Source organism: Urocitellus parryii, chromosome 5 (genome assembly GCF_045843805.1).
Source record: "Urocitellus parryii isolate mUroPar1 chromosome 5, mUroPar1.hap1, whole genome shotgun sequence".
Classification (NCBI taxonomy): domain Eukaryota; kingdom Metazoa; phylum Chordata; class Mammalia; order Rodentia; family Sciuridae; genus Urocitellus; species Urocitellus parryii.
This window is the reverse complement of record NC_135535.1, coordinates 86006791-86021032: the sequence shown is the minus strand read 5'-3', so window position 1 is coordinate 86021032 and position 14242 is coordinate 86006791. Positions and strand designations below refer to the sequence as shown.

At 36.0% G+C, this 14242-nt stretch overlaps 1 protein-coding gene across 4 annotated transcripts in view; it reads right to left on the bottom strand.

The window, feature by feature from the left end:
- Kras (KRAS proto-oncogene, GTPase) overlaps positions 1–13834 on the bottom strand; it is a 38622-nt gene extending 24788 nt beyond the window's left edge. For 2 of the 4 annotated variants that reach the window (XM_077798308.1, XM_026392341.2), the window contains exons 1-2: positions 13699–13784; positions 9874–9995 (exon numbers count right to left, since the gene is read on the bottom strand). In XM_077798308.1, the coding sequence (XP_077654434.1) occupies positions 9874–9984 (111 nt within the window). In that variant the 5' untranslated portion in view covers positions 9985–9995; positions 13699–13784. Of the gene's footprint in view, positions 1–9873; positions 9996–13134; positions 13224–13685 lie in introns of those variants that run through there. The other 2 variants (XM_026392342.2, XM_026392343.2) reach the window with 2 other exon arrangements.
- Positions 13835–14242: the final 408 nt, after the last annotated feature.

The following is a 14242-nucleotide window of genomic DNA, read 5'->3' as shown; positions in this document are numbered from 1 at the left end:
TCTGGAAAATAAGTTGGCAGATCCTCAAAAAGTTCCATACAGAGTTACCAGCAATTCTATCTCTAGACATGTACCCAAGAGAATTGAAAGTATATATGGTCACACAAAAAGTTATACACGAATGTTTATATCATTATTCAAAAAAGCAAAAAGGGGGAGCAAACAATTCAAATGCCCACCAACTGATGAATGAATAAACAAAATATGGTATATCTATACAAGAGTTTTTATTTTTTCTTTAAAGGAATGAAGTACTGATATATGCAAAGCTTGAATCGTGAACATTATCCTACATAAAATCTAGACACAAAAGGCCACATACTGTATGATTTGAATTATACAAAATATTCAGAAAATAGAATGGATAGAGATACAAAGTAGGTTAGTGGATTTCAGGGGCTGGTAAAAGAAGGGTTTGGAGAGTGACTGCTAGTGGGTATGAGGCTTCATTTTGGGATGCTGAAAATGTTCTAGAATTAGAACATTTATAGGTTGAGCATCCCTAATCACTAGAGTTGTAATGGCTACACAATCTTAGAAATACACTAATCAATGCTAAATTTCCCACTTTTTAAAAGGGTGAGTTTTGAGTTTTGTACATTAAATCTCAATTTTTAAGATGAGAACAGAGGGAAAAGGTGAAGAAAAGAAGAGTATAATTTGAGACGTTGAATTTCCTATGTTTGTGAGTTGTCCTGGTGGGTATGACTTAATAGGCAGCTTGCCATACACATCTGGTGCTCAGATCAGAAGTCTCGGTTACTGAAAAACCTGTGAGTTTTCAATCTATGGGGTGCTGTAGAACTCTACTTACTTATGATAGACTTGGGTAAACTACTTAATCTCTAATCTACTCTAAGCCATTGTTCTTTCAGTTATACAAGTGGTAAATAAACACATGCAGAACTATGTGCCCAAGTTAGAATTAAAGAGTATGAAAAGGTCCTTTATAAAATGAAAAATGCTATAGAAATTGTATTATTTTATATACCAAACATACAAATAAGTAGGGAGCAGGCCACTGCTACTAAAACTGTAGAAAAATAATAACCTATGTTTAGAAAATCACTAGACATCTATTGTTGGGATAATTTTTGAAAAAGTGATCACCATATTTCAAAATAATAAAACAGCTAGACAAGTTCTAGAGATGGAATGCCAAAAATGAAAGATTATGAAGAATTTCTGTTTAGCGAACGAAGATATTAAAAAGCTTGTTTTCTTAACAATTGAATATTAGTTTAGGGATAAAGAGAGTAAAATATCTAAAGACATAAAACTATTATTACTTTTAAAGTATGAAAAGAATAATCTGCATAACAGATTTTGAAAATAAGTATGTTATGAACATGTATTTGTAACTTGTTGAAATCACATGAATTCTCCCACAAATTATTGTTTGATATCAAGTAAAACTATAAGACTGGAATGATCATGTATCTAATCTTAATAATTACAGATGCCAGTATAATTTTCATGTTTTATATACCTCTCAGTTACTCTTTACTTGGCCTTGATGTCAATTTCCTTAATGCAAGAGTATATATGCATTATCCAATTTATTGAGGCTTTAGAAAGAGGGAAGTATGCAGTAGAATTAATCTGATATAACTTTCTTATATAGCAGAGAATCTCAAAAAAAGAGGAAAGTATGAAACAATCTAATAGTACTTAATACTTTAGTACTCTTTGTTCTCTCCAAAATGAGTATTTCTTTCTCCCCAACTCCAATAGTATATGCTTATTTTTTTAAAACTGAAACACCACAAAAAGAGTGGTATTCAACACAATGTGCTGTAATGGGCATTTTTCAATGTTAGTACACAATACATTTACCTAATTGTTTTCAATAATTGCATAATAGAATTATATGTGCATGTCATGATTAACTTCACTCATTTTCTATTGGTAGGCATGTATATTATTTCCATTTAAAAAAAATCACAAACAGCAGTGCGATGAACATTCCTATATAAACATTTTACATAGTTAGCCAATTAAATTCTTAGGATAACTTCTAAGAAATGGAATTACCTACTCATGCAGTTTAAATTTTGATAAATATTTCCAAACTGACCCCCAGAAAATTTTAAGAGCTTACTATGACTAGATCATAAAGAAGGCACATTTTGCTAAGCCTGGTGATGCATACCTGTAATCCCAGCAACTAGGGAGGTTGAGCCAGGAGGATCCCAATTTCAAGGGTAATCTCCACAACTTAGGAAGACACTGTCTTAAAAAAATAAAAATAGGGGATGTAGCACATTGGTAAACTGCCCTACGTTTAACCCGCAGTACCAAAAAAAAAAAAGGTGCATATTTCTTCATATCCTTTTTAGGATAATTAGGCATTCTAATCTTAACCAATGTAAAAGCATAACATGTTAGTTATTGTTTGAACTTTATTAATGAATTGTCTTTTTATATGTTTATGTCATTTGTTTTTATTTTTGTTCACAGGTTGACTATGCTTAGCTCATTTTTCTTCTATCTGTATGTTCGCTTCTAATTTATACATAAATTGGCTTCCTATTATATAAGGCAAATAGTTTTCATTTATCTTGTGTTTTTGTTTAAGACATTTAAATTCTTAGGCACTCAGATACCTCAGTCTTTTCCTAAATGTTTTAGGGATCCCCTAAAAATGAGAAAGGATTACTACTTTTCTCAAGGAAGAATAATATTTAACCTTAATTCTACAAATAAAGAAAACTAACCTCATATCAATTCACTCAATATGAATTTATGACTGACATCATTTTTATTTCACAGTTATATACAGTTTGACATTAAAATGTACATATCACAGAATCAAGGTTCTCAACATGAGAAAAAGGGAGGAAAGTGAGGAAGAATAATGAACTCATAATTTTTTAGAACATTTACTTATTAGCTTGATAGGTTTAGAAGCAGTGCCACTCCAGCAGCAATAAACACCTAACATCCAGATCTTGATTCTTGAATGTCATTCCTCACTAAAGGAACTGGGGCTACTTGACAGGGAAAGTGAACAAGTAAACCCAGAATATATCGGGCCAAAAAGTTCAGAAGAGGTGAAAAACTGATGGGGACATATCAAAAGGATAAAGAGGCCAGCTTGAATAGGATTTCACTGGCCGAAGAAACAAATCTGAATATTGAAATCAGTAATTACAGTAACAGACTTCCACAGACTAAATTTTTAAAAATCCAAGAGTTTCTGTTGATAGAAATAAAACTAACCTAACAAAGAAATAAGGAAAGAAAAGAGAAATCCCTTATTTATGACAGGTGCCAATTAATTAATGTAGAAGTAATGACAGTTATAAAATTACCATTTTGCAACCACTACAGTAGCAATTAATTCAGGCAAAAATTATCAGTGAATACTGAATCCAACTGAGTGCAAATATACTATAGAACAGGTTACTTACAGTCTCAAAGTATCTCCTCTCAGAGTCTTTATTAGTTATAAAAGAATCAAATCTTTACAGAGAGAAATCTGACAAATATCACCTTAACCAAAAATAAATTTTATATATGTATACACACACACACACACACACACACACACACATCAATGTTATCATTAATAATGGGACAAACCAGCATCATGTACCTCCTGATGTGATGTAATGAGGAGGACATAACATTCCTCACTTAGCATCCCTGCCAAACTGTTGAATCTGAACAAATTTAAGAGGACATTCTATAAAACATCTGGCGTGAAACTCCTTGAAAATGCCACTGTCATAAAAGACGAAAAAGAACTAAGAAGCTGTTCTAGAGTGAAAGACATCGAGGCATGATAACAAATTTTTCATCCTGAGTCAGAAAACAAATGCTAAAAGGACCTTCTTAGAATAACTAACAAAATGTGGATATGAACTATTAGGTAAATCAATGTTGAATTTCCTCAATTTCATTATTGTGTTGTGGTTGTACAAGAAAATATTCTTGTTATGATAGGGTTGGAAAACTTTTTCTGTAGGGGGCCAGAGTGTAAATACTTTAGAGCTTTGGTCTCTTGTCATAACTACTCAATTCTGTTGCTGTAATGCAAAAGCAGCCTTTGACCAGATACAAACACACAAGTGTGGTTATGCTCCAATAAAACTTTACTGACACAGACAGTAGGCAGGATATAGATCTGTCTTAGAAGGTAGAAGTTCAACATGTGTAACATTCTCAAAGAGCTCAGCAAGAATATAGAATATGTTGTCATATACGAGTGTGTATGTGTATCTCTCTCTCTATATAGGTACATACACAAATAGAGATACATATCTATACACATATATGAATATCTATATCTATCTAAATAGATACAGATACACATATAAATCTAGAGAAAACAGGGCAAAACATTTACTAGGGAATCTAGTTTAAGGGCAACAGTTATTCATTGTAACTTTTTGCCTCTTTTCTATTCATTTGAAAAATTTCAAAATAGAGTGTTGAAAAAATTATCTAAGGTACTTGCTATATGTCCCTTCTTAGTCTACTCAAATATTCTCATTTTACTACTAATACTATTAATTTTATTATATTAAGATCACAATAATATAACTATTCCATAATCCTACACACTGTGAGAAACTAAGGATAAAAGACACAAGAAATTGCATGCTATCCTAAAATACAGAACCTTGGATCACTAACTTAAAATACTGCTAAGACTAATAAGCTTCATGAGGACAGGGATATGGTCCATTTCTCAATGTGTATCCAATCCTCTGGAAGTCTGCACAGTACAAAAATGGACACTGAATAACATTTTCTGAATTAAGAAATTAGTTGCATTGTTAAAAACCAGAATTTTAAGAGATGCCAAACCAATAAAACATCTTTTCCTTTCATTTATTTCCATTACAAACTTCCATTTGTATGATTTCAAAGCTCTGTATACATAAAAACCTAACACAGAATAATACATGTCCAGTGCATTTTTAAATTTGATAAATACTCTAAATACTTAATTTGACCTAAATTCGGTGCCTAAAAATCAGCTGCTCCACAACTAAACTATAAGACTTAAAAATCTACACAACTGAACCTTCATAGTTTGCTGTATTAGAATAGACCCTTCCTTTTTAGAGACAGGGTGTCACTGAGTTGCTTAGCACTTTGCTTTTGCTGGGGCTGGCTTTGAACTCATGATCCTCCTGCCTCAGCCTCCCAAGCCACTGGGATTACAAATGAGGGCCCAGCTGATCAGGCTCTTCCAAACACCCTGTTACAATACAAGGCTTTAAACAGTAGAGTAGCTCCAGAGTGCATGAAAAGAAATTTAGAGAGCACACTGCAGCTTTTGGTGCCTCCTGACAAAGTAGGCTCACTTAGTGTTACCAAAAGAATCACCCTATATTCTCCTTTCTTAAATATACTCATCTACTTATTTAATTAGTTAGGCTAATGAGTCCACATGGTAATCTTTATTAAACTGATATTTTAAACTTAAAAAATCAATTATATAAAATAGGACTTTTAAATAAAATTGATATGCTTACAAATTGATATAAACAAAACTACAACCAAAAGTTAAAATAAAAATATATGTATTCACATTTAGGGTTTCATTGTTATTTATTATAAATGTGAATAAGTTACCAGTAGAGGGCACTCACAAAAGGGGGGAAAAGCTCGCCACAGCCTTGAAAAGAAATACACTTAGAATTGCTGTCAATATTTTAATTTAAAAACACAATGCTTTAATATAATGGTAGAATAACCAACCTAATGTATAGTTTACAAAAGATAAAATTTAAATCTACATTTTGTTTGAAAAATAACATACAGTTTACCTTAGGGGCATGAATTTGACAATTAAAGAGATGCCTATATTTAGCACATACTGGAGTTTCAACCTCAGAACTATTAATATATGAAGTCAGGTAATTCTTTGTTGTAGAGGCTATATTGTGTACTACAGCAAATTAAACAGCACCCTTGGCCTTTATCCTATCGGTGCCAGCAGCAGCCCTCCCTTCCCAAGTTGTGATAACCAAAAATGTCTTCCAGATGATGACATATATGTATAAAATCAGAAAAATAACAGCTTATACTTTTATATAAGGTTTTTATTATACCACTTTTCTATATTGGCTTAATATTTTTGCAGTATAAATATGTATTCTACAAAAAAATGAATTCTTAGTAAACATTAAAAAGCCAAATAAATAGAAAAATTGGTAAACCTTGGTAAATAAACACCCCACAGCTAAAGCACTAAAGATGGAACAAATTGATCAAGTTATGAATCCACTTTTTCTTACTGAATAGGAAACTGTTTCATCAAAGGGCATAATACTTGGACTAAATTAACAAAAGTAAACAATATCAAAGAATTATAGCCTGAGAAAAAGTACTTGCTATATTTAGTTTTACTAGCACAATATATAGAATAGAAACTCAATATACATTTGCTAACTGATCAACTGATCTTTGTATTGATAATTTCCTATAGTTTTAAAAGATTCTATTTTCTTCCACCAAATTTTTACCCAGGGAAAAAACATTTCAGGGAACATGTTTTGGCAACAAATGACTTCTATACTATAAAAACATGTATTTCTAGACACATGTTGTGTTAGGAGACTTCTTAAAGTTTTCAATAATCTTGCTTCACTAACAAGGTATTTTGTTATTTTCTGACACTTCTTGGTAGACATAATAAAAGATAAAAATAAAATCTTTCAGAATAGGGTTGGTGCTATAGCTTAATGGTAGAGCACTTGCCTAGCACATGTGAGACACTGGGTTCCATCCTCAGCACCACATAAAAATAAATAAATAAATAAATAAGATACTGTGTCCATCTACAACTAAAAAAACTATTTAAAAAAATCTTTCAGAATAGAAGATGATTATATGCACATACCCTCAAATATAAATACACTCCATGTGTCATGCCTAATTCTACATTATATCTCAGTCATTAAGTTAGTATTAGTAGGCTAAGATCAAATTTTGATATATTAATAAATCTGAATTGGGCTACATTATTAAATATTTTCTTTGAAAGACTATTTTTCACGTTCACAGAGTTATACAAGGTATAGTGAAGATTTCATTTGTTTTCAGAAAATCCAAATTCAAATCCTACCAATTATGAACCGAGTCTTCTAGGCAATTACGAATATCTCAGAGACTATTTTTATCTATACAATGATATAAACATTGATTACCCTCCTTACCCACTTTCTAAAGAAGTTCTTTGCAAATTCTAAATCACTAAAAAAAAAAAAAAATGATAGTAATTTAAATTTTTTAAAAATTCCCTCCCCCCCTTTTTTGTTTCAGGATTGAACTCAGGGGCACTCAACCACTGAGCTACATCCCCATTCCTATTTTGTATTTTATTTAAACACGGGGTCTCACTGAGTTGCTTAGCACCTCGCTTTTGCTGAGGCTGGCTTTGAACTCATGATCCTCCTGCCTCAGCCTCCCAAACTGCTGGTTACAGATGTGCACCATTGTGCCCAGCTTCCTTTTGTTTTAATGTAGAAAAATTTGAGTGAATTCCAAATGGGCAAAGTGTAGGCCCTTTCTAATTTTCTCTATAACCACATTATTTACTAATCAAAACCTAATTGCAGCAGAGAAATCTTCTATTCTCCTTTTTAACTTTTTACAGTAACATGGAACAGCATTTTTATTCAATCAACTCTCCATTAAATTACTGAGTTTTCTTGTCTTTCTTATAGTTGTACTAACTACACCAAGAACTTAGTGTGTTATTTCCTCTGAAACTCACTGTAACCTGGGAGATAAAGTGATCATCTCAGATACCTTTCCCCAGGTGGCTCAGCTAGGTGAGGGAATGTCAGTTTCAAAGTTCACAGGTAATCAATGCTTCCCAGAATCAAGTGTTCTGGCCTGGCAGAAATCATAATCAAAGTTAAATTTATAAACTGTTTCTATCTTACATACAACACATTAACTGTTAGCTCTATTTCTTTAAGATTAATATTGCATTTTAACTTTTTTTGGGAGGGTGGGTATTAGGAATTGAATCCAAAGGTGCTTAACCACTGAGTACATCCCCAGCCTCCTTATATTTTATTTTGAGACAGGGTCTCAGTAAGTTGCTTTACACCTCACTAAATTGCTGAGGCTGGCTTTGAACTTGAGATCTGCCTCAGCTTCCCAAACTGCTGGCATTACAGGTATGTGCCACTATGCCCAAGTGCATTTTAACAATTTTGACAAAAAATTTCTTAGCCTATTTTATCTCATTCATTCATTATGATCTCTTACATTCATACAGGAGAAAGAGTGTAATGTACTTTCTCAGATTTTCAGGGATAATGGAAAGCAGCTCTGCTAAAATCATATTTAGTATCCTGGAAAACTTCTATGCTTAACCTTCACTCTCTTAAAACTTCCTTTTACTTCTGATTTAAATAGTATCTTAAATGGTAGATACGCCAATTGACCTTGGATTTGGAACAGATTTAAATTAGTAACCTATTCCATCTTCTTCTTCAAAAAAACCCCAAAACTATAGTAGCATTGAACTGACTTATCAAAATACTTAGAGACTATTACATAGGAAGTCCACTTTAATTAGACTGTTACCCTTTACTAATGGAAATTCTTAAACATAAAAGCCAAATAAAAGTTGCTTCTGTTTAAAAGCAAATTTTTGCAAACAAGCATAATTTCTCCTTTTTATGAACTACCAAAAATATTTGGCATTTCATTATGAACAGTATCTAATTAATCTTGAAAGTTCTAAACTGAATAAACATTCTCCCAAGACCATCAATGCCCTTAGAATCCATCTCAGTGCAGTGTTTCTTCAAGACATTACATAGCACAGACTTTATTAAGGCATTTTGACCTGTTCTTGATCTACAATCTGGAACTTGGAAAAAGATCTAGAAAATACTTCAGAACCATTTTTTTTTTAATTAGAACAAGAAAAAAAGTTGAGATTAGGATTGTTTAACCTAGGGTAAAGATGTCTAAGAAATAATCTAATGATAGTAGGCTATTTAAAAGACAAGGTGATGTCTTTTAAATAGCCTACTATAGAAACTTTAGATTAAGATTATATCCAAAATATGCTAACAGTTATCTTCTGAAAATGAGTTAACAAAGACAATCATGGAATATCCCCTCCTGCATGTCTCTAGGATTAAATAAATCCTTATCTGCTTAGGATAATTTAACTCTAGTGTTGCCAGAAGGCAGGAAAATAAAACCTGATTTCTCAGGGTATTTTCCCACCAAGTCTTTATTCTTTCATTTTGCTGTTGGTAAATTTTCAAAAAAACTAAAAATCTCTGAAAATAATCCTAAAAAGTTTGCTAAATGAACTGTATTTTAAAATAGTCTAATATTTCCTTGAGTTAATTTAAAAAGTACTGCAAAGTAAAGGTAAGGATTGGTAGTGGTACCTTTATATAATACCACCTCAGGCAAAGAATGAGTTTTTTAAAAAGCACCAGGTAGCACTAATTAAGTTAAAAAGTATCAACCGTCAAATAATCACATTTTACAAGTAAAATTCAATCTAACTTCTACATAACTTTGAAACAAGAAACCTATAAAAATAAAAGTTATATTTAAAAAATGACTTTAAGGTACACATAGAATGTAAATTCACATCTTCACCTTCTCACGAAACTCTCAAACACAATTCCAATAAACATGTACATTAGCTGTCAGAGTGAATATCATGGACCTTAATATTCTCCACCATAGACTCCCAAGAGGAGCAGGTTATATATAACCCAAGGACATAGGAAATCCAAGGATGTTTCAGGTAATAAATTTCACTATAATTACCCTGTAATAACTACTTACAAAAATGATCACAGAAACTTCTTTTGGTACCAAAGGATGGTCCTACACAAGTAATTTGTATAATATTAAAACAAGGTTTACCTCTATTGTAGGATCATATTCATCCACAAAGTGATTCTGAATTAGCTGTATCGTCAAGGCACTCTTGCCTACGCCACCAGCTCCAACTACCACAAGTTTATATTCAGTCATTTTCAGCAGGCCTTATAATAAAAATAATGAAAATTGACTAAATTAGAATGTGAAGATGCATGGAGGTTAATACTCTGTCAATACCTTTTAATACAAACTCACCTTTATACAGAAACTATTCGGAAATTCAATGATGAAAACTTAAGTTGACTACAGATATGCATTCTAAGGAATTATACTTCATTCACAAACTACCTCATCAACACTTAAGAAAAATGCACACAGAATACATGGCCAGTTTTTAATTTTATATTCAGAAGGATATTCTGTCTAAACAACTAGATTCCTATTCTGTAGCAACTAATGGTTTCAAAGGAACACATCCCAACTTTCCTAAGCACAAGTATTTCACATGGTGCTCTATATCCCACTGACACACCCACACAAACTTGCTGACAGCTGTCCCCACTTCTATACTAGCTGTATTCCTAGTTGACTGGCCTCTAAGTTAGAAGTAGATGAGCCAAGATTATCTTTGTTGGAGGCAACAGCTATAGAAAACTTTTTAATAGCTTCATCTGAATAGTTCTTCTGGATAAGTACCAAAATTACATGAAGTCTAGTGTCAAAGTTAGACTGTGTCATACGGACATAAAAATTTGGACACTGAAGCAATATTTGATGACATTTTAATCTTTAAAATATCTGCAGGGAAGAACAAATGTAAAAACCAGGAGAATTTTGGATTAACTATTCAGTGCACGTGATCTGATCATCAATCATAATATAAAATCTTCAATGTTAGTGCTGAAAAATAGCACTTTTGAATGAAAAATGACTGAATAAAATTCAGAGATTAAACACTGCTTTCAATAAGAAAAAAACCTATGAAGATGTAAGGGAATATTTCTCAGTATCAACCTGACTTTTACTCTGCTTTTGGTATATCCTCCCTCAACAGGTTCCATAAACTTGACAATCTGTAGAGTTAACAATCACAAGATGAAGATTTTTTTAGTCACATAGTTTAAACTTTTTGAAAATAACAAATTTTAATCCTCTTTCTCTAATATAACATAGTATTATAAATAAGAAGTGAAATGCAGAAAGAATGGCAGTAAATGCACAATTATTATAAAATAAGTTCCAGATCAATGAATTGTATATAAACACTAAATGATGCAGCATGATATTTAAGAAATACAAAGAATTATCCAAATAGGCATCATGGAAAAAGAAATGTTTTTTCAAGGCACTAATCTCCTCACCTTACTCCTAATCCCCCTCAGAAAGAGCACCACAGGCTCAAAACTATTCTATCACAGACTTAGTGTACAGTTCCTTTTTCTACTCTGCCCCACCTATCCTTACATGCTGATTTTCTGCATCCACGATGACAGCTAGTACAAATGCATCTTACCCTGTTTGCCCCATGTTTCATTCCAAATGTTGGCCATGGCAAATTGGAGAAATGAGGAGAATCAAATCAAAATGTGGCCTCTAGTTCCCTGCCAACTTCACCTCCCAAAACTGTTTGGACAGCCTACAACAGGAACCTCTGGGTTTCCTACAACTTTGGGGAAGAGGGTCCTAGAAATCAAAACTGTTTTTCACTATCATTCTTTCACAAGTGTCTGGTAGAGTTTTCCAGGCTGTGTGATCACAATAGATTGAATGCAGATGCAGATATGAAAATACAGATGTCTCCCATTAAGGCACATAATTAAACAGATTTGCTAACGTGTGAAACAATGCCACTCTTCTCACTAATTTTGGTTTTGCTTTGGAAAATTTACTTTTCATAAAAATTTTATTCATGCTACCAAGTAATGGGCTTATTATTTATACTTCTAAATAAATTAAAACAAATTTTATAATTGTTTATTAATATGGTAAATATTGGTAAACAAATCAAATATTTTTGAGAACCTCAATTTTAAAGAATGTAAAGAGGTTAAGATCAAAAGTTTGCTAGTTTAGGATATGCTGAGGATAGATACTGAATTAGAAATTAGCTGTATATGCCCGTGTAAGCAAAGTGACACAAGCCTTCTAGTCTACTTGTTTATGTAGTTGGGGGATGGGGGCTTGATTCAGGTTTTTAAAACCAAGTAATATTTAAATCCACTAGAAGGAGCTGGGTTTCAAAGTAGTCTTACTGAAGAAAGATCTTAGACCAGAAAGGGTCTCCTTATCCCAAGTTTAGAAAAATAGCTAGAGGTGTAACTGGGACTGGAACCCAACAATTTTGTTTAAAAAAAAAAAAAAAAACTTTTGTTATAAAACTAAACTACCATCAACCTATCATCTCTTACTACTAAGAAGCTATGGATGGCTTGTGGCATTAAGTTTATTTGATGTCTACAATCTATCATGTGTAGGAGTCAGCATTTTGGATCTTAGTCACTAAGAGTAACACTAATCATAAGGTTAATTTTGAGATAAACATTATGAACATACTTTTTCCTTTTATAATTTCTTTTTAAATGTTTTTCCATTACAAATATAACATGTCACATTATAACAATTAGAAAATCATTATCATGAGTTTAACCCCTTGCTTTGATGGTTATCAAAATGTAACAATGGTGGCTTAGGAATTCAGCTGTAACATGCATTGGCCTTCCAGGATTTCTTTCAGATAGTTAGCTGGCCAAATGCTACAATTAATTCCTCTTTTAAGTTTTAAAAATCGTGTGAACACTATTTAGAAGTACTGTAACTCTTGGGATAGGGAGCAAATTTGTAAGAATGAAGGTAATGTAGAAGAGATGGAAGGAAAGTACAAGAAAAGGCAAATTAAACTTCAAGTATTCTTTTAGCTATTGCTGTGTGCAACTCAGCTATCAAGGAAAAAGCTGTTTCTGCTGTTTGGGGTTTTTTTCTTCATGCGCTTTAACTTGACAAAAGCAAAATAGACCTTCTGGGATTAACTTTTTCCTTTATACTGTGGGTCACAGGCTTTACACACAGGGTGTTGGCCACCTGTTCTTCCACCACCATCTCTACCTCCACCTCCTCCTTTGTGGCCACAGCAATGTCACAGCCCATAGGTGGGGGAGGGGAGCAGTCTGGAACTCGGCAGCAGATGCATTTTTTTTCCAAACACAATAACCTCAAACAGTGTTCTCTAAGCACTTTACTATGCTCTTCCCAAACAGACCTCCTCAACGACCCCAGACATCCCCCGACGTTGAAAAGGACCATTACCCGTCCAGTCTGCGCTCAAGGGAGAAGTTTATACCCCGTCGGAGAGATGCTAGATGCAGCAGAGAAGGCGGTACCGAGGCAGCCCAGCACTGGGCAGGGAGGAAGAGGTGCGGGAGCGGCTAGGGGGAGAGGGAACGACGATGAGGGGGAGGGGAGGCTGGAGCGCAGCGGGTAAGCTCCACCGCACCCGACTGCCCCAAGGGGCAGCCCTCCCGACCGCGAGTTTCTACCCCGCAGCCTCCAGCTGCGGCTCTCGGGGAGGAGGAAGGAAGGGGTTCCCCGTCCAGGAAGCAGCACGAGCGGCGGCTGCCTCTAGCCTCACCCTCCTCAGCCCCGCACCGCCCATTCCTCACTACCCGCGTCGCCGCGTCCCCGCGCCTCCCTCTGCAGACTGCCCCAGCCCTGCCTGCCCACCGGTGCCCAGTGCCCCACGCCGGCTGCCTGCCCCTCCCGGGACCCCTAATTCATTCACTCGTCGCCGGCCCCACCCGGCGCCGGCGAGGAGGGTCGGGACCCGGGTAGGGGCCCAGGAGGGGCGGTCCGCGCCCTACCTCTCTCCCGCACCTGAGAGCCGCCGAGCCTCTGGCCCCCGCCGCCGCCTTCAGTGCCCGCGCCGCTCTCGCTCCCAGTCCGAAATGGCGGGGGCCGGGAGTACTGGCCGAGCAGCCGCCGCCGCCGCCGCCGCCGCCGCCGCCGCCGCCGCCGCCGCCGCTGCCGCCACCACCACCACTGCTGCCTCCGCCGCCGCGGCCGCCGCCTAGGGAAATCGAGCCCCGAGCACACAGATGAGTTCGGGCCGGGCGGCCGCAGAGGGCAGAGCTATCGATGCGTTCCGCGCTCGACTCCTCTTCAGACGGGCGCACGGGAGGGAGCGGCTGAGGGCGGTGTGGGAAGAGCGAGAAGAGGCGGCTGAGAGCGCCGCTGGGGAGGAGAAGGGGGCCGGACCAGGCCTGGCGGGCGGAGGTGGAGCGGGGGCCGGCCAGCGGCGGAAGGAATGGCTGGGTGGCGGAGGGTGGGAGCCGGGGGGCCGGGAGCAAGCCTGGGCGGCGCCTCGGCGGAAGGAGGTGCTGTCAGGCCCACGCGGAGGCCCGCCCCCGGGCTGTCGCCG